The sequence below is a fragment of the Typopeltis vanoorti genome, chromosome 26, assembly GCF_054136105.1.
Source record: "Typopeltis vanoorti isolate ZY-2024b chromosome 26, IOZ_Tvanoo_1.0, whole genome shotgun sequence".
NCBI classification, from domain to species: domain Eukaryota; kingdom Metazoa; phylum Arthropoda; class Arachnida; order Uropygi; family Thelyphonidae; genus Typopeltis; species Typopeltis vanoorti.
Window position 1 is genome coordinate 24,327,223 of NC_143574.1, and position 20,867 is coordinate 24,348,089.

A 20,867-nucleotide genomic window follows, 5' to 3' on the forward strand; every position below is an offset into this window, starting at 1 on the left:
GTTATCTTTTACTTTCTTCATCAACCTCCTGGTATTCAAAATAACATTCTCCTTATTCCATATTTGTTCCTACTACCACTTTCAACTCTTGGTACATTTACTTCTCATATCCAATACCTCAATTACTCTGCTCATTATGCCTCCAAGAAAACGAATTATACATACTTTCTCATTCACCACACCTCTAATAATTATATCATCCATACAGAGATGCTCTCAAATCATTTGTTGCTCTTTCACGTGGCTGTCTTTTGTTCTGTTCTTCCTCATTCTTCCTTGCAAATCTACATTTCTAATTTTTGCTCTGCATATGCTTCATCTTCATCAACTCCACTTTCATATCTCAATCACTTTCTCAGTGCCAGTCATGCTTACTACCATGCCAGTCATACCCTCTTTTTTGCTACTTTTCATGTCTACTATCTTAGCATCTCTACCACATGCCATTACGTTGCCAGTTGTATCTGTATCTCCTTTATTGTAACAATCTCACACTATCTTTCCATTACCATCAGTCACATTCTCGCATACTACCTTACCATTCAGCCTTGCTTGCTTCCATAGCTGCACTTGTTATTTCCCACTCTGCCTTTTGCATGCTACTGCTCATATTCAAAGACATCTTATAACCCATCAGCATATTACATTGTGTACCCACACATTCTCTAATCTCTCCTATTCTACCTCTCTACATAGATATCCTCAATATCTCCCAGGCATACCTATTATATTAATGACACTTTATCTGTCGTCTTTCTTCTTCAATATCCAAGCGATCCTTTGAGTTATACTGCTACTTTTGCACTATGCCTGCTGAACTTCAGTTCATTGTCCGCTTTCATCACTAGCCTTAGTACTTTCTTGCCAGATCCATCAGTGTAATACACATCTCCTAACCTTTTCATCCAAAAGTGCTTAACTTTACTCTATACTGCATTAAAATGATAATCATTAGTATTTGTCTACACTGTCAGTCTATTTAAATCATTTTACAAAAACTTTACATCACTTATTAGTATTGAGTTAGAAGTCACGATTTCAGGAGTTGAAATCATGACTATTTATGTTCTTTTTGAAAGTAATTGACAATAATTGATTCACTATTTTTTTAATATTTACTTTTATTATTTACTGGATTACTATTTTTATGAATATATTGTTTGTTTGCCTGCTTTTAAGGGTCATTTGCTTGTGTGTGTATGGTTCTGAGAGCTGTTACTTTTATTATTAGTATTCTCTATTGCACATTATGGTACTAATGCAAAGAACAATGGGAGATTTCAATCTGCATGATTTTAATTGCTGCAGTGTGTGCAAAATGCATTCGCTGGAAGATTTGTGGAAAGAGAATGAAACTGGAGAGAATGCATGTTTATGTTTGAAGTGGTTTGAGAGTGAGTGTCAGAAGTTTTGTGGGATTAGTAAAAATGACAGGGGAGTGTTGAATGATAAAAGATGAGAAAATGCACTGTGAATATCCTTGAGGTTGTTGTTTCAGCTAAAGTGTTGGAAGGAGGTGAGGGTATATGCAAGATGAGTGATAGCAAGAATAAAACAGTGGAAAATGAAAATGACCAGATGATAATATGATAGAGAGAGGATACATGAAGTCCTCTACAAAACAAAATGTGAGATAGGCTGGTTGTAGAAATGCCTGATGAATGGTATGGCTGGCTGAGAAGAAGAAGGAAATGCAAGAGGAAAGAAAGCAGAGTAAGAAAGAACAAAAGGATAAGGAATAAGTTTTTGTATTTGAACAAAAGGATGTTAGTGATGCTGTAAAGATGTCGAGAGATAAAGGGAAAGAAATAATTACTTTGGCAGGTACTAATGATTGAGCAGGTAACAAGTGCAGTAAGTGAGAAGTTATGGAAGAGTTTCTGGTACAAGTGAATAAGAAGAGAGAGAGAGAGAGAGTAGAGATTGTGAGTCTGCTTCCATAGATGATTGACATGACCTGGAAAGAATAGCTATACTTGCAAATGAGTGTGCCCAGGTTGCATAGGAGGAATGGTGCAGAGTTTGATGGACAGAAGGACCCACATAATTGTTTGCATTTGAATAGATTCATAATTTGGCGTTTTGATAAAGCATTGTTCACTGAGAATTCAGAAGTCAGAGTCAGAAAATCTAGAGTGTTTAGGTGGAAATGCAGAGTGGTTTAGCAGAGAAGCAAAGTCTGAGTGCTGACATTCTAGAGGTTAGTGAGTGATCATATGATGATGAATGCATCTCTTATGTTCTTCACTTTAGTGGGATAATCATGGGGTGTGAGAAGGGCATATTGCACTTTATATATACTGATATCAGAAGTATTTGGAATAAGGGAGAGGAGTTGTGACATTGGTTAGTTCGGTTTGGCCATAAGTGATAGGCATTATTGAGACCTAGTTGATAGAGGATGATAGAGTCATATGGATATAATGCACATGGGTATACTATTTTCAGAGGACAGAAGACACAGAATCAGAGGAGAGGTTTCTAATGATAGCGGAAGAACTGAAGCCAAAAAGAGTAAAAGTATGCATCAGGAAGACAGTGATGTGGAGAACCGTTCATTTGAATCTATCAGGCGCCTGACCAACATGATGAAATATATAGTTGGTCACTGCTATCAACCAGGAAGCACAAGGGAAAATGTGGATGTCATGCATTGGCAAATTAGTGCAAGAAATACAGGAAGAGTAATTATAATGGAGACTTCAACTATGGAGACATAGATTGGAAGGAAGAATGGTCACAGATATGGAAGGAAATAGAATTTATAAAGCTAAGAGATAATTACCTGAAACATTTGATGGAGGAAATTGCCAGACATACAGAATTCAGGGAAAGAATTATTGGAAGCTTGAAGAAGACTGCAGAATTACTGATATTCACATAGTGTTATATCCAGCCTCTGGGCAGCATTTCAAACCAAGGAAATGTGTTCAGATGTTTGTGAAGAGATTGCCCTTGCTCTACCATGGAGCACGAAGACAGATATTTGGTTATAACAGCGAAATGTAATTACCGCAAAACTACAGGTCAGTTTGCAAGTCAGCTCCATTCAAGCACAGCTATGTAGACATCGACAAACTGTGGCAGGATGTCTGCAACAAATATGCCTATATGCCTAAAGGCCCTTTAGTGTGTATCTCTTTATCCACATCTCATCATAGAGCATCTTTACAGATGAGAATTATTTTAGTCTTTCTTCTGATTCTAGATGACACTTAATCTGGCATGAAAGTGATACTGCTTACCATTGAAAGAATGTTCTTGAAAGGGATAGATATAGTGGTGTTGGGATCGTGCTGTGGCAAGGCATAATGCTTAATGGTTGCACCTAGCTACAGGTGCTGGAAAAATGATATTGCAACAAAGTTCTTCAACATCATGTTTGATTGTTCTGGGGTACTGCAGGCAAAAAATTCATTTTTATGGATAACAATGTCACACCACATCATACACGAGCAGTGGAGATACTTCTTCTGGAGACCATGGATATTAATCTAATTGAGTGGCCAGTATGCTTTCTAGATCTCAACCCCATACAACATGTTTGGGACGCAATAGGGAGATGCATTACTGCTCAAAATTCCTCTCCAGAAAACAAACAAGACCTTATCCTTGCTCTGAAAGAGGATTGGGCCAGTTTGCCTTAAGAACTCCTGAATCACTTGGTGCTAAGCATGCACCAAGTGACTGGTGCATGCTTGGGGGTCTCACTTGGTCCTCAACATAGTGAGAGCTGCATTGCTATTTGGGTTGGACATATTCCATACTGAAATGTCTCTCCGCATAGTTTTTTGTAAGCACTGTACATTAATTGATTAACTATGTCCTTAGGAAATTTGTAACTTTTGCCAAAAACATATTGCAATTTAATTTATACGAAATTTATAACTCATTTTTTCTGTAATATATCTATTAGTATGCTGGCAATACATTTATGTCCACATTTGGCTGTAGTCATGAAAATTTTTTTATATACAGTAAAAATGTAGTTCATCCTTAGCTTTTGCACATCAGTGTACATTTGTGATATATGAGATATAGTTTAAGAAGAAACATTGCATTGTTTGCTCATGATGCAAAGCTAGGAAGAGCGACAGTCAATAAAGAAGATGTAGAAATCCTGCAAGTTGACTTAAATAGACTGTCAGTATGGACAAATGATAATGGCTGCCAGGTTAACATAGAGGATCATGCACTTAGTCAAGAGATCCAACGTTGTGTGCACTATATTGATGGAACTGAACTGCAGGAAATTTATGAGGCCCAGAAATTTGGGATGATTGAGGACAAGAAATTGAAGGTTAGAGGGCATAGTGCAAAGGTGGCCAAAGCTGCACGTTAGATTAGTTATTGTTATTAATTAGTTATTAGTCATTAATCACTTGGATTCTCTGAGGATGAAGAAGCGGTCGAGAGGATCTAGAGGTGAGCAACACAGCTTATGGCAGGACTATGTAATTCACCCTGTGAGACTAGATTAATAGTTTGTGGGCTTCAAAGAGGACCCGATAAGCCAAAAAAAAAAATGAAGGGACATTATTACTATTATTATTATTATTATCGGCTACTCCATGGAGTCCTTAGACTCATCGAGGGAGGCCCTAAACATCATGTGAAGAACTGCCCAACATTTGCGCAGTGTCTATCATACTTTGCTTTGAACTCATTCAGTCATGGCACCTGCAATAGACTCTGGTAACCAATTCCACTCATTCACTACTCTCCAAGAAAACAACCTAGTTCTAACATCCTTGCTAATTACACTTTCACTCAGTTTCCATGGATGGCCCCTAGTTCTTCCACCACCAGCCTGCTCTGAATTAATCTTGTAAAAACCAAGTATGGGTTTCAGCAATTTGTATATCTTAATGATATCACCCCTTTTCTCCCTATCAATCAGTTTCTGTAACCCACAAATCTTCAACCTGTTCTTGTAAGGTTCGTTCCATAGACCTGCTACCATCTTAGTCAGTAGCCTCTGAATCCTCTTCATCTCCTCCTCATCACCAAGAAACTCTGGCACCCAGATCTGTGTCCAGTAGTCAAGATGGGTTCTTATCATGGCTTGATAAAAAGAAACAATAACCAGCTTGTCTCTGCTCATCAAAGTATTCTTCAGTAACCAAGTAATCTGATGAGCTGCTGTAGCTACTTTTGCTATGTGTTCCCCTAAACTTTAACTTCCTATCCACTAACATCCCAAGTATCTGGCTTCATCGGTTTCCTGGAGTACAGTTCCACCAATGTGGTATGCAGCTGATAATCTTCTCATCCCAATGTGCATAACCTTACACTTTGCCTCATTAACTGAACATCCATTCTCCTTTATCCAGTCTCTATTAACTATTGCTCTACTCAACTTTGCATCAACAGCAAATAACTGAACAGTTTCTCTCAGATCCTTTCCTATATAGTTAATGTACAAATTACTATTACTATTACTATTATTACGGGCAACTCCAGGGAGTCATTAGACTCATCGAGGGAGGCCCCAAATCATATTCATCACAACTATTTGACATTCATACAGTATCTATCATACCTCGCCTTAAACTCATTCACTGTCACAGCATCCACCACAGACTCAGGAAGCGCATTCCACTCATTCACTACTCTAAAAGTAAAAAACCCAGCTCTAACACCTTTACTAATCACACTTTTGCCCAGTTTCCATGGATGTCCCCTAGTCCTCCCACAACCAGCCCTGTTCCCAAAAATATCTTCTGAATTAATTTTATAGAAACCTTTCAGTAATTTCAATGTCTCAATCATATCTCCCCTCCTCCGCCTATCAACCAGTTTTTGCAACCCACAAATCCTCAACCTGTTCTCATACGGTTCATTCCACAGACCTGCTATCATCTTGGTCACTCGCCTCTGGATCCTCTCCACCTCCTCCCCATCAAGAAGAAACCTAGGTGACCAAATCTGAGCACAGTAGTCTAGATGGGGTCTTATCAAGGCTCGATACAGAGGAACAATAACCTGCTTGTCTCTGCTTGTCAACGTATTCTTCAGCAACCAAGTGATTTGATGAGCTGATTTGGCCACTTTTGCAATGTGTCCCCTAAATTTCAATTCCTTATCCACCAACACTCCTAAATCTTGTGCCTCATCAATTTCCTGGAGCACGGTTCCACCAATGCAGTAAACTGCCGCCAATCTTTTCACCCCAAAATGCATAACCTTACATTTTGAAAGTGCATCTACTCTACAACTCTGCTTCCACCACTCACAATCCACCAACTGACCGCAACCACCCCCAACGCCATCTACCGCCGACCACCACCACTGGTATTTCCACAGATAATCACAAACATCCATGCCCACGGCGGGATTCGAGCCCACAGCCTCCTGACTGGAGAGCGGACACGCTAACCACTCGGCCAGCCAGGCTAATTAAACAGTAATAGTCCTAGAACAGAAACCTGTGCCATGCCATAGTCACAGGCCTTCTTTTGCACTCTACTCCTGAATAAACTGTTCTCTAATATCCCTCCATCAACCAACCTCCTATCCATTTCATCAATCCTATATTCATCCCCATGTGCTATAGTTTACTGATTAGAATGCCATGTGGTATTCTCTCAAAGTCCTTTGCAAAGACCAGCAGTATCACTGTAAACCCATTATCCATCTCAGCTGTCAGTGTATTATAAAGCATGAGTGAGTTACTGAGGCATGGCCTTACCCTTCACAAAACCTTGTTGCACCTTCAGTATCCCATTTCCATCTATCCATTCCTATATTTTGCTCTTGACCGACTTCTCCAATACAAGAACTCCTGATATGCTAATCAGTCATTAATTTGCTACATTGGTCTTGTAGCCTCCTTTATGCAGTGGAACTATTTTCTCCTCTTTCCACCTCCTTGGGATTAACCCAGAGTTGAGACAGATTAAACAATATGGTAAAGGGCACTGACAATTCGCTCACCACTTCACATAAAACTCTAGCTGGTATATTATCCAATCCCACAGCTGTATTCACATTAAGGTTCTGTAATATGCTATGCACCTCCATTTCATTTACCACAGTTCTCGTATAAGTCTTTGGCTCTCTCATTCCTGCAACATCACCACCTGAATGATATATTCTTGCAAAGTGTTCACTTAGTAATTCTACTATTTCCATTGATTCAGTTACATCCCCACCATCAGCATTCATTGAAATCATTCTACCATATGCATTCTTTCTTTTACTTGCAACATATCAAAATATGCTGCAAGTAAAATATATAAATTAAATGTAAAATAAAATAAAATGGGATCATTTTTAGCTTGCATTGCTAACTTCCTTTCATACTCTGCTTTTGCATTTCTTACCACACTCTTTACCCTTCTGGCCTGCGCCTCATACTGTTCTTGTGCCTACTAGTCATCTTTCTGATTAAATTACCTCCACAATTGTTTCTTTTCTTTTCTTTTTTTTTTCCTGCTCCATTTTAATGATAATATTTAATCATTTAACTCCCACTTGATTTATTCTCTTGACTCTAGGTATGCTGTCTGCTGTTACTTACCTCAAACACTCCTTTACCACTTTCCACTTACTATCATCACTGAGCCCTTGAAGTGTCACATGCCATGACATTAATCCATGCTAACTTCAATCTTCTAAGTTTGTCATACTTAACAGCCCTGTAATTTCACATATACCCCATCTTCTCATTCCTGTCTATAATGAATATGACATGGTCATATTCATTATAGACAAACTCTCAGATGCATTTATTAGATCAAGCACTCTTGAACCTCTAGTATATTCCATCACATGCTGTCTCAGGTAATTATCCCTTAGTAACTGTATAAAATCCATCTCCTTCCTCCCATGTGACCTCTCGTCCTTCTATGTTCCAATCTATGTTCCTGTAGTTGAAATTCCCCATAATAATTACCTGTCCTCCACTCATTGAGTCTATTTGCTGATGCATGCTATCTCCAACATCTTTTCCATCCTCTGGTCTATAGCAGCATCCAAGTGTACACAGTATTTTGTTCTGCTGGCATCAATCTCACATTAGATAGCCTCAGATGTGCTATTTTCACTGGCCCTGCAGTTGAACGTCTGCTCTCTTTTGGTTGCAGTTCATCGGCTATCATCATTAACACTCCTTCCCCATGTAGAAACATGATAGGAACATAAGTTATTAAGGATTTTATAGGATTTGACACCATAGTTTTTTTTCTTTCAGTATACATGGTAGGAGGGGAAAGAACAAAGGTCTTATACAATCATAGAAATTGTATAAGATTTGGTTAACAAGGATGTTTTAGACCATTTTTGTTTGGAGAGTGGTGAATGAATAGAATGGATTGCCAGAAATGATTGTGAATGCTTTTGCTGTGAATGAGTTTTCACAGAGGGGGTATGATAAATATTATGTGAACAGTGGGAAGGGTGTGTCTACTGTGATGAATCTTTAACAGTGTGGAGATGTCCCAAACATATTAATAATTACAGCTCTTTCCAATTTTGCATCATCAGTATATAATGATATCATCCTCCCCTCAAGTCATTTCTTATATTATTAATGTACAAATTGAATAATGATGGCAAAAGTACAGAGTACTATGCCACACATTATTGGTCACCTGCATTCTCTTGTACTCTTACCCACGATATATTACTATTCGGTGTCTCTTCTCAGCCATCCTGTTATCCATATCACTACTTTTGTATCCATTCCCATTTGCTCCAGTTTACAAAATAGAGTACCCTGTGTTATCAATTTATTTATTGGAGTGGGTGAGTATATTACTGATGCAAAAATGCACTTAAAAGTTATTGAATGAATTATTATAAATTAATTGATTTTTTTTCACTAGTGGCTAGTTTTGAGCTTTCTTTGAGTTATTTTAGTAATCTTTCATCTTTTTTTACTGTTATGGCTTCTAGTTCATCAGCTGTATATCATCTGTTTATTATATATATATATATTTTTTTTCTTCTTATTTTCAGTATCTTTCATCATTAGGTATTCAGTCTCTTACTCAGATAAAATCACAATCATCAACTCACCCATCACAGTAAGTAAAACATTTTAATGAAGGTATAGAGTTAAGACCTAAATATTTTCTTTAAAATTAATTTAACTGTAGATTACAAACCTTAAATGAGTTGATGTTATACTAGCTGCTGTGTTATTTAGCAGTAGATTATCTTAAATTATATGATAGGTTATACTTTAGTTCCTTTATGTATATTTTACTTTAGCATCAGCAAAGAAAAGCTTTGATTAAAAGTGTCTTCATGATGTAGCTACTTATATAAAGCAGTTAACTTCATTTTAGGTTGCCCATTTTATCCCATAATGCAGCAAAAACTGTGGAAAACCACCAAAAAGCAACCTCTCAAGGAAAGAATTTGAAACTTTTTAAGATCATAGTCTACAGGAAGGAGGTAGCAGAACAATTTCAAAGCAAGGAGGCAAGCTTACCTATGTAATTAGCAAAGCAGATAAGGGAAATGCCATTCTGGTTTTAAACCAATTACATTACATAGGTAAGCTTGCCTCCTTGCTTTGAAATTGTTCTGCTACCTCCTTCCTGTAGACTATGATCCCACCAATACACAGATCAAAACACTCCATAGGCTCCTTTAAAAGGTTACCTCTTGGCCTGTGAAAGTTACAAACTAAAACCATATAACTCTAGCCCCCCCCCCCCCAGGATATATGGACGACCAAAAATCCATAAATAAAATGTACCATTACATCCCATTGTGGATGCCATTGATTCACGCACATACAAATTAGCCAAATATTTAACCATAGTGCTCACATAATGTCAACATTCCTTCACACTTAAAAAAACCCAGCTCACTTTAAAGTCAGTATAGGAAACCTCACGCTCCAACACACTGACATAATGATCAGTTTTGATGTCACCTCTTTATTCACTTATGTCCCACTCAAAGACACCTTAGAACTCATCCAAGCCATATTTCCTCTTGATATATTGGCCCTGTTCTAGTTCACCATGAACTCAGGCTGTTTTGTTTAGCAAGGAAAATTCTACAAAAAGTTAGAGGGGGACAACCATGGGTTCTCCACCCCTGGCCAACTACTTCATGGAGACCTTTGAAAAAAAAGCCTGAAACTCTGCTCCGCATAAACCCACTGTCTGGCTACACTACATAGATGATGTGTTCTCCATATGGCATGGATATGCTCTGCGATTTCGCACATCAAACAACCAACATCCCAGGATCCAGTTTACCTTAAAAAAGGAAAACAATAATAGTCTCTCATTCCTAGACACTCTGGTTACATGTCAGCCTGATGAATCCCTGGCATTCTCCATTTACAGAAAACCTACACATACAGACAGATACATTTACCAGCAATCACACTATCTCCCTCCCAACAATATGGGATTGTTAAAACCCTGTACAACATGGCAAAATAAATCAGTTCTGATAGCAGTGCCCTAACTACTGAACTTGACCATGTTCTCAACACTTTCTTAGCCAATGGCTACAATCCCCAAAGAATATTAATACCCTATAACTGCAACACCCTTATCCTCCCATTTCAGAGCAGAGATTACTCAATCTGTCACCTTTCCCATATATCTGTAACACATCTGAAAAATTGACAAAAATCCTAAAGAATTACAACCTTACAACCACTTACAGACTATATAAAAAACATAAATCTCTTATCTGCTCCACTGAAGACCAGCCACATTTCGTAGACCTATCAGGTGTCTACCAAGTCCCTTGCAGATGCAAACTGTCCTACTACAGCCAATATCAGAATTTCTGAACACAGGGACTACATCTGATTCCACAATTAAAGCTACTCAGGACTTGCTGACCTTGCTTTGGACACCTACCACAGGATACACTGCAAGAAGGCTACTCTATTACATCACAGCAAATACAAATATGAGAGGCTATTCCTAGAATCTGCCTCAGCCCTGAAAAACCTTCAAACCTTAACAAATTTGGGTGCATGAGACTGCTCCAAATTTGGGAAACACTCTTTCTCAAATCTTCAGCCTAACAGCCAAAACCACCCAATCTAGCCCACTAGGGGACACCATTTAGGACTCTAGGCCCAACTTTGGTTGCCTTTCTTCAGTCTCATTTGCCCAGTGTCAGTGCCTGCATGCACATATCATTGTTCATGTGATCCCTTATAATAGCAGTGTAAGGTTGCTGAAATATAGTAAAGTATTAATTAAAGTTATTATACTTGATATTTTAATAGATATTGTTATTTGCTGAAAAATAATAGTTATGAGTAATCAACATATAAGTCTATCTACTAGAATAGTATTAAAGCACAATAAATATCTTCTCACACTTAAGTCTCTCCACAAGTTTTTTGATTCCTTTCTTTAAGTAAGGATTTTTCTACATTCCAATCTTCCCTTATAGTGAAATTAGCTTCCTTAGAGGAAGTTTGAATGTTCACAACTCCAACTGGTTTTCCATCTACACTGACTTGTCAGATAGAGATTCCAAGGCATTTGCTGTCACCATTTCTCACACAAATTATTCAGTTGCCTACCAGAATAACAGATAACACCAATCATGTTCCAAGAACTTGGTTTCTTCCCTGCTGGTGATCCTATTAAGTATACTCTCGTAGACAGGCTTATACGTTGGTTATGCTTTACTAAATCACTTAAGGAATTGAACAACGTAGCTATGAATATAAATTAAATTACACTTTAATAAATATTTCCGATATTTCGGCAACATCACGTTGCCATCTTCAAAAGGAACTTACAAAAAAAGGCACGTGCACGTAGGCAATACAACACGGTAACTGAGAATGAAGAGATGAAGCTATTGTTCTCCTAAAAGTCCTGATGGTGCCCTCTAGCGGGCCAAGTAGGTGTTCTTGGCCGCTGGGCTGAAGGGCTGGTGATGTAAGCCTCCCAAATTTGGGGCAGTCGCATACAACCAAATTTGTTGAGGTTTGGAGAGTTTCTTAGGGCTGAGGCTCCATAAATAGTCTTTCAAATTTGTATTTGCTACGGTGTATTACTGTAGCTTTCTTCCACCGTATTCTGTGGCGTGTATCCAGAGCATGGTCTGCAAGACCAGAATGGCTGCACTTGTGAAAACGGATGTAGTCCTCGTGTTCAGAAATTCTGATATTCGCTGTCCTGCCTGTTTGGCCAAAGTAAGACAGTTTACAACTGCAAGGGACCTGGTATACACCAGGTAGGTATAGGGGATGTGGTTGGTCTTTGGTGGAGCAGATAAGGGATGCCAGTTTTCTGTAAGGCCTGTAACAGGAGGTCAGGTCATGTTTTTTAAGATTTTGGTAATTTTTTCCGAGGTGCCTCGGATGTAGGGAATGGTGATGGATTCAGTGTTTAGGGTCATGTTGTTAGAACAGATTAGTTTAGCCCTGTTGTATAGTGTTTTCACCACTCCATATTGTTGTGAGGGGGGGGGGGAAGCAAGGGCCACTGTCCATACCGGTTTCGACCTTTATTGAGGTCTCGTCAGTGGGAGCCAGGCCCAGTAGTGGAGACCTCAATAAAGGTCGAAACCGGTATGGATAGTGGCCCTTGCCTTAATGCTTAGCATTACACATATCTGCAATGAGATGTGCTTTGCTATGGGAGATACTGAGATAGGAGTGATGAGATCATTCTCCACCTTTGCAACGAGTTGCCCAGTGTTGTACCACCTTACCCCAGTCCTGAAGATACTTTCAGGCGCAAACTTTTACCACAAAACATTTTGTATGATGTTGTGTATGTTCTATGAATACATACGGTAAACATATTATGGTACAAAGGCAACGGTGGAGAGAGAGAGAGAGAGAGTTGTCGTAAATGTTTCATGTGCGAGTGCAAGAAATGCCAGTCCATGTGGAAAGTGGAAAAATGAAGTGATGAATATTAACGATGTAAGAAAATATAGCGAAAGTCTTCTGGTGAATGTGGAAGTAGCAAATGATAATACATGGAATTGAGAGCATGAAAGCAGTGGCTGAAAGTAATGTATGTGATGAAGTGACAGCAAGGAGTGAAATAGCATGCTTACATGGTGTCCATTACAGGACAAAACAGTAGCTGGAACTACTGGAGAAACAATTGTGTGGAAAAGCAAGTGCAAGGATGAAAGAAAAAATGAATAGGGAAAGTATGAAGGTGCAAGAAACTGGAAAGAAGGGGAAGGTATTGTATGGAGATTCGATGACAAGAGGTATACTTAATGAAAAAGTGATGAAAGCATGTTTCCCAGGTACAAAAATCAAGTACGTTAGTGAAACCATTATAATAAATTTAGTTTAATCCTTTATCCAAGTGTGAGCAAACAAAGTTTGTGCCTGAAAGTATCTTCAGGACTGGGGGTAAGGTGGTACAACACCAGGGCACTCCTTGCAAAGGTGGAGCAAGCTAACATCACTCCTATCTCAGTATCTCCCATAATGCAAAACACATCTTGCAGATATGTCTAATGTTATGCATTAAGCGAAGGGCCACAACCCAGACTAGTTTCGACCTTACCTTTATTGAGGTCTCTTCAGTGGGAGGCAGGCCCAAGTGGAGATACCAGGCAGAAGCATTAGCAGGTCATCTCTACCTATAGGAGTTGCCAAATGGTGTGCCACCCTTTTTTAATAAATTACTCTGGATTTAGAGAAAGATGTTGAAAGTTTATTTTTCACTTGGTTAGTGAAAAATTTACTAAAATTTAATAAATTTAGTTTAATCCTTTATCCAACCAAACCAGAGTAATTTATTAAAAAAGGGTGGCACACCATTTGGCAACTCCTATAGGTAGAGATGACCTGCTAATGCTTCTGCCTGGTATCTCCACTTGGGCTTGGCTCCCACTGAAGAGACCTCAATAAAAGTAAGGTCGAAACCAGTCTGGGTTGTGGCCCTTCTCTTAATGCATAACATTAGACATATCCACAAGGAGATGTGTTTTGCATTATGGGAGATACTGAGATAGGAGTGATGTTAGCTTGCTCCACCTTTGCAAGGAGTGTCCTGGTGTTGTACCACCTTACCCCCAGTCCTGAAGATACTTTCAGGCGCAAATTTTGTTTGCTCACACTTGGATAAAGGATTAAACTAAATTTATTATACTCTAACCAAGTGAAAAATAAACTTTCAACAGTGAAACCATTAGTTTGCAAAAGGGAGAAGTGAAAGAGATGATGTTATGACAGGAACAAATAATTTGAAAGCCAAGAAATATGCAATGAGAGAAGATATGAAAGAATAGTTGAAAGATGTGAAAATGAAAAGTAAAGAAGAAAAGATTGTGAGTTGGCTGCCTCAGTATTATTATTATTACCCCAAGACCTCATGGAGTCAAAGACTCATCTGGGAAGTTCTTTTATCTCACACACACACACACACACACACACACACACACACACAGCTCATCATACCGTCTTAAACACATTCAAACTCCTTGCAGACATCACGCTCTCAGGCAAGGCATTCCAATCATTTACAACTCTGCATAAAAAAAAACCTGCTTCTCACTCCCCTACTCACACCCTCTTTATACAGTTTCCAGGGATGACCTCTGGTTCACTCCCGATCTCCCACTATTTTCTGTAGAACTCCTCCAGCATTGATCCTATAACAACCCCTCACTAACTTGTAGGTCTCTATCATATCTCCCCTCTTCCTCCTGTCCACCAGACTCTGCAAGTTGCATCTTCTCAATCTTTCCTCATACTCAACATTCCAGAGGTTAGAAACTACCTTAGTCAGTCGCCTTTGGACCCTTTCCAACATCTCTTCATCCTTCTGAAAACCAGGTGACCAATCTAGGACAAAGGTCCATGTGTGGCCTAATCAAAGCCTTGTAGAACGGAACAACAATGCGGAGGACACTGACTTGTAGAAGTCAGTGTCCTCCACATATGTCCCCTAATTTAAAACCTTACATTTTGCAACATTGAACTCACATCCCCATTTCCGTGCTCAGTCACTCAATTTATTCAAGTCTTCTTCTTGTAAGGCCACAGTATCTTCTCTACTCTTCATGGTTCGTTCCAACTTTATATCCACAAACAACTGAATATCTCCATCCAAATTTTCACCTATATCATTAATATACAAGTTAAACAGTAATGGCCCCAAAATAGACCCCTGAGGCACTCTGCTAGTGACTTTCCTTTTCCTGGATATCGCTCCCCCCATACACAACTTGTTGATACCAATCAGATAGCCAGTCTCCAATCCAATGCACTAATCTAATATCCAAAACCATCTGCTCTAGTTTGACTCAAGTTATCATGAGGTAATCTATCAAAAGCCTTTGTGAAATCCAAGTATATTACTGTGTATCCTTCTCCTCTGTTCAAGGAAGCAGTCAGTTTATTGTAATAAGTGAGTAGATTACTAAAACATGACCTCCCTTTAGCAAATCCATGCTGTTCATCAAAGATAATACCATTCTTGTCAACCCAATTCTGGATCCTAGTTCTCACAAGCTTCTCCAACAACTTAACCACAACACCTGACACACAGATAGCCCCAGAGTTGAGAAGAAGGGCCATGATTGCTAATGAGAAGATTGTGCAGGAGAAATGGTGTGAATTGATGGACAAAAGGACATATATGCACATATATGCCTGATGAACTACATATAAATAGTTAGGGAGTTAGATGTTGAAGAAAGTGTTATTGCTCCCCCCATACACAACTCGCTCCCCCCTTACACAACTTGTTGATACCTATCAGATAGCCAGTCTCCAATCCAATGCACTAATCTAATATCCAAAGCCATCTGCTCTAGTTTGACTCAAGTTATCATGAGGTAATCTATCAAAAGCCTTTGCGAAATCCAAGTATATTACTGTGTATCCTTCTCCTCTTCAAGGAAGCAGTCAGTTTATTGTAATAAGTGAGTAGATTACTAAAACATGACCTCCCTTTAACAAATCCATGCTGTTCATCAAAGATAATACCATTCTCATCAACCCAATTCTGGATCCTAGTTCTCACAAGCTTCTCCAACAACTTAACCACAACACCTGACACACAGATAGGACAAGATTTGAGAAGAAGGGCCATGATTGCTAATGAGAAGATTGTGCAGGAGGAATGGTGTGAATTGATGGACAAAAGGACATATATGCCTGATGAACTACATATAAATAGTTAGGGAGTTAGATGTTGAAGAAAGTGTTATTTAGCAAGAGTTTTGAAGTGCAAAACCAAAGAAACTAGAGATATTAGGGGAATGCAGTCAAGCATGTGCCTGGCCACTGCTTGGATAAATGAGTGTTTTCATATAGTAATGATTATGAAATTCTGAATGGGATTTCACAGGATTCTGATTCAAATGGATCGGTAATGACATTACACAAAGGTAATTGTGGGTATAAGAGAATACTGAATAAGAGAGAATTTTGAATCATGAATAAGGCAGAGGCTTTTTTAGCATTAGTCAGCTCAACTTGGCCAAAAATTATAGACCTGGTTAACAGAATGTAAAGAGTTGTATTTTCAGAGAGGATAGAGGGAATAGGATGGGAGGTGTGATATTACTGATGATAGCTGAAAAGGCAGCCAACAAAATTAGACTTGTTTTTAACAGTATTAACAATACCAAACAAACTATTTTATAAAAAAAAGATGTTTATCGACTTGCTTATATTTTGCTGAATTTCAAATCAGCTTCTTCAGAGCATAAAACAGCATATATATCTGACAGTAAGTGAAACAAATCAAATTGTAATGGACAAAAGATGTAAAGTCCTAATTTGGCAACCTCGATTGTTGTAACGTGAGAATCGTTTTAAGATTACAGTCACCCAAATTTTTGGCAAATTAATGCAGCCATATTTGTTTAGGTTAGGAGAATTCTTCATAGCCATGACTGACTAAAAATAATCTTTTTGATCTGTAATGACTTCTAAATAGTACATTAGTGATTGAAAATATTATTTTTCTCCACTGAAGTCTCGCTTAGTTTAAATGCAATTTATTTAGATAAGAAATCAGCGCATAAATTTGTTCATACAAACTGTCATTATCAAAATTGAAGGGTTTGAAATTTTAGTAGTGCTATTTAGGAAAGACACCTGACTGATGAATTCACGTTGTGAAAACAACTTAACCTCTGTATTTAAGTCATATGAAATGAAGAAACATTATAATTTCTGCTAGCATAATGAAAATTCATAAACTTTCCTGTACTATAAAAAAAACTTTGTCATCATTTAATAAATTAAAGATTTCAAGAAATTATATTCTTGGTTTCATCCTTTATCCAAGTGTAAGCAAACAAAGTTTGCACATGAAGTAACTTCACAACCAGACTACTTGTATATAGAGGATAATGACTTCACATCAGTTGTGTTAGTAAATGCAAAGCACATATTCTTACAGGTATATGCTATGCATTATGGGAAAGGCCATTACCCAGACCAGTTTTCACCTTTAATCAGGTCTCATCATTTGGAGCCAGACCCAAAAGTGATACCAAGGTTGAAGTGCTATAGAAGTCATATTTCCACATATAAGTGGTCAAAAGGTGCCACACTTTAATACTAAAATACTCTAGATTAGAGACAAATGTTAAATGTGTTTTCACTTGCTTACACTATAAATTAAAGATGCTAACAAATTATATTCTTGGTTTCATTCTTTATCCAAGTATAAGTAAACAAAGTTTGCACATGAAGTAACTTCAAGACTGTGCTACTTTTATATAGAGGTTAATGACTTCACATCAATTCCTTAGTGTCCCATAATTCAGTGCACATATCCTTACGAACATGTATAATGCTATGCATTATGGGAAGGGCCATTATCCAGACTGGTTTCGACCTTTATTGAGGTCTCATCAGCAGGAGCCAGACCCTGAAGTGATGCAGAAGACATATTTTCATATACAAGTAGTCATTTCAACATTGGTATCACTTCTCGGTCAGGGTAGTGGCCCTACCCATAATGTATATCATATACTTGTCTATAAGGATAAGAAATCTACTCTTCACATCCATCTTCACCACACTCTTACATGATTTCCAGGGATGGCCTCTGATTCTTCCCATCTCACCTTCTTCTGTTGTTATAATCCCAGCTAGATTAATCCAGTAAATTCTTCTCACTAACTTAACTGTCTCTATCATACACCTCTTTGCCTCCTATTCACCACTTTACAATCCACGTTTCTTCAGCCTCTCTCTCTCTCCATAGCCAACATTCCAAAGTCATGATGTTGTCTTAGTCACTCGTCTCTGGACCCTCTCCAATGTTTCCACATCACAATGAAAACCAGGTGACCAGATTTTGGCACAATAGCCCAAGTGTGGTCTGAACCAGTTCAACCACTTCCTCTTCCCAAATGTTAGAGTACCTTCTGATCATAATAGCATTATGATGTGCAGCCTTTGCAGTACTTGCAATATGCCCTCTAAACTTCTATTGTGAACTGTCACTCCTAAATCCATACTCTCATTGACTTCCTGTATGGAACCATCAATATAGTACACAGCCTTACATTTCTGTACTTATTAATATTAAAACTACAACCCCACTCCTTTGTCCAAGTCAGAAGTCTATTATTATTATTATTATCATATGATAATACACGGCCATGAGTCCCCTTTATGGGGAGGTACGACACCATCTCAGCCTCCCCCCCTTAAAAAAATTTATCCAGGTTCGGAACCGGCATACATGATGAATCAGGCCTATGGCTAGGTCAGTATTTCTGACTGTAATCCATGTGTGTTCACTGGACCGGTTTGCCTGCAATGCAGGCAAACCGGTCCACAAATAAACAGAAAAACCACAGATAAACTGGCAGAAAAACCCTGCTGTCCACGCCCAAGACCGGCTAATTTGGCTATGGCTGAGAAAGATCCTTAAGCTCCTTGTGTTGTCAACAGGAATCAAATGTAGGACATGTCTTCCCCAGGCATATAGTTGTGAAGCGCAAAGCCACTAGGCTAACCTCGCAGACAAAAGTCTATTAAATCTTCCTGAAATGAATTAACATCAGCAGTGTTACTTATAATTCTCCCAAACTTTGCATCATCAGCAAACAACTGAAGATCCTCAGTCAGCCCATATGATATATCATTTGCAAACAAGCTAAACAGCAGGGACCGAGAACAGAACACTGAGGCATGTCACTAGTTACCTTCCTTTTTTGAGACACTGCTCCATCATACATACGAGGGTGGTCTGAAAATTTCTCATCCTAACAATGAAAAAACGAATTTATAATTTCAAAATTATTTTTATTTTTCAACATGATCTCCCTTAAGACTAATACTATTCCAGTGATGCTCCAGTGCCTTATCTCATCCCTGTAGTGATTCTCAGTAAGATCTGCAAAATACCCCTCACCGCTACAATCACCTCTTGATTTGAAGAAAAACACACCAGCGAGGAAGAGTTTTAGTTTTGGGAAGAGATAAAAGTCAGAGGGAGCCAAATCTGGTGAATAGGATGAATGTTCCAACAATTCGTAGTGCACATCCCTTAATTTTTCCATTGCCAAAAATAGCTTTCTGGGCGGGCGCATTGTCCTGATGAAAGATGATTTTTTTCTTCTGCAAACTGGGTCTTTTCTCACGAATTTTTTCGTCTAGTCTGGTTAAAAGATTGGAATAATATTCCCCAGTTATTGTTTTACCCTTTTCAAGATAATTAATAAACACAATGTCTTTAGCATCCCAAAACACAGATGCCATGACCTTTCCTGCTGATGGAACCGACTTTGTCTTCTTTGGCACTGAACAACTGGCTTCTGTCCACTGTTTTGACTTCTGTTTGGATTCTGGTGTGTACTGGTGAATCCAAGTCTCATTTATAGTAAGAAGTTGATGCACAAAGTCAGTTTAATTCTTGTTAAAATGCTCCACTGTTCAGAGGTTTTCATACAAAGGCGTTTTTGATCTGCTGTGAGCATGCACAGCACCCATCATGCGCAAAGCTTTTTCATTTGCAATTCTTCATGCAAAATATATCCTACACATTCCTTTCTAATGCCTATAATCTCAGCAATTTCACACCACTTTGACTTGCCAGTCATCCAATACCATATCATGCACTTCATGAATGATTTCTGGTGTTGTTACACTTTTTGGACGTCCTTCATGTGGATCATCTTCATGGCTAGTATGGCCACGTTTTAGCAGCCCATTTCTTAATTGTCGAAAATGAAAGAGAAGAGTGCCCATAAACTTTTATGAACTTCGAATGAATTTCTTTTGGCATTAAACCTTCTTTTACAAAGAATTTTATAACCGCACGATACTCAATTTTATCCATTTCAAGGGATACTGACAACACTTTTGATTCAGACAGCTGTATAAAACAAACTACATGATAGAATGACTTGCAGTTTCACATGGATGCTTATGACAGATGTACCAACTTGGAAAAAAAAATCTTGCGAATAGTGTTGCCATCTATGGTCGAGACCGAGAACTTTTCAGACTACCCTTGTAAAGCTCTACTTAATGAAGTAAAGACTTTGGCCAAAAATGTGATAGTGTCACTTACTTAAAGAGGAGGTTTCTAAGAGTGAAACAGCACTCAAAGAAGATGTCTCTGTTTTTCCCTATATTAGACAGGCATGATAAGTTTTAAATGCAAATTAATCTCCATTGAGTTAACTGCATGGAAATTCTTTAAATTCATTTGTTTGTTTATTTTTTACAATCAGAACTATCATAATTCAGGATGTCAGTTGTCAGTAAAAATACACTTTTTATTCCTCTCCTTCTGAATTGTTGCCAGATACCTTGGATTCATTATTTCATGATACTTAGACATAATGGTGGAATCATTCATCTCTTGTTATCAATGAACAGGATGAAAGATTTCAGCATTGTATATGTATCATGAAATAATGATATAAGTTCATATATATAGATTTAGTTTGACTTATATGCAGGTGGC

General features: G+C 38.3%; 1 protein-coding gene across 4 annotated transcripts in view; it reads left to right on the top strand.

Annotated features, from left to right (window-relative positions):
* ida (anaphase promoting complex subunit 5 ida) overlaps positions 1 to 20,867 on the top strand; it is a 267,488-nt gene that overhangs the window by 166,647 nt on the left and 79,974 nt on the right. For all 4 annotated transcript variants that reach the window (XM_090415176.1, XM_090415179.1, XM_090415177.1 and 1 more), the window contains one exon: positions 8,962 to 9,029. In XM_090415176.1, coding sequence (XP_090271302.1) covers positions 8,962 to 9,029 — 68 coding nt within the window. The remainder of the gene's footprint in view (positions 1 to 8,961; positions 9,030 to 20,867) is intronic.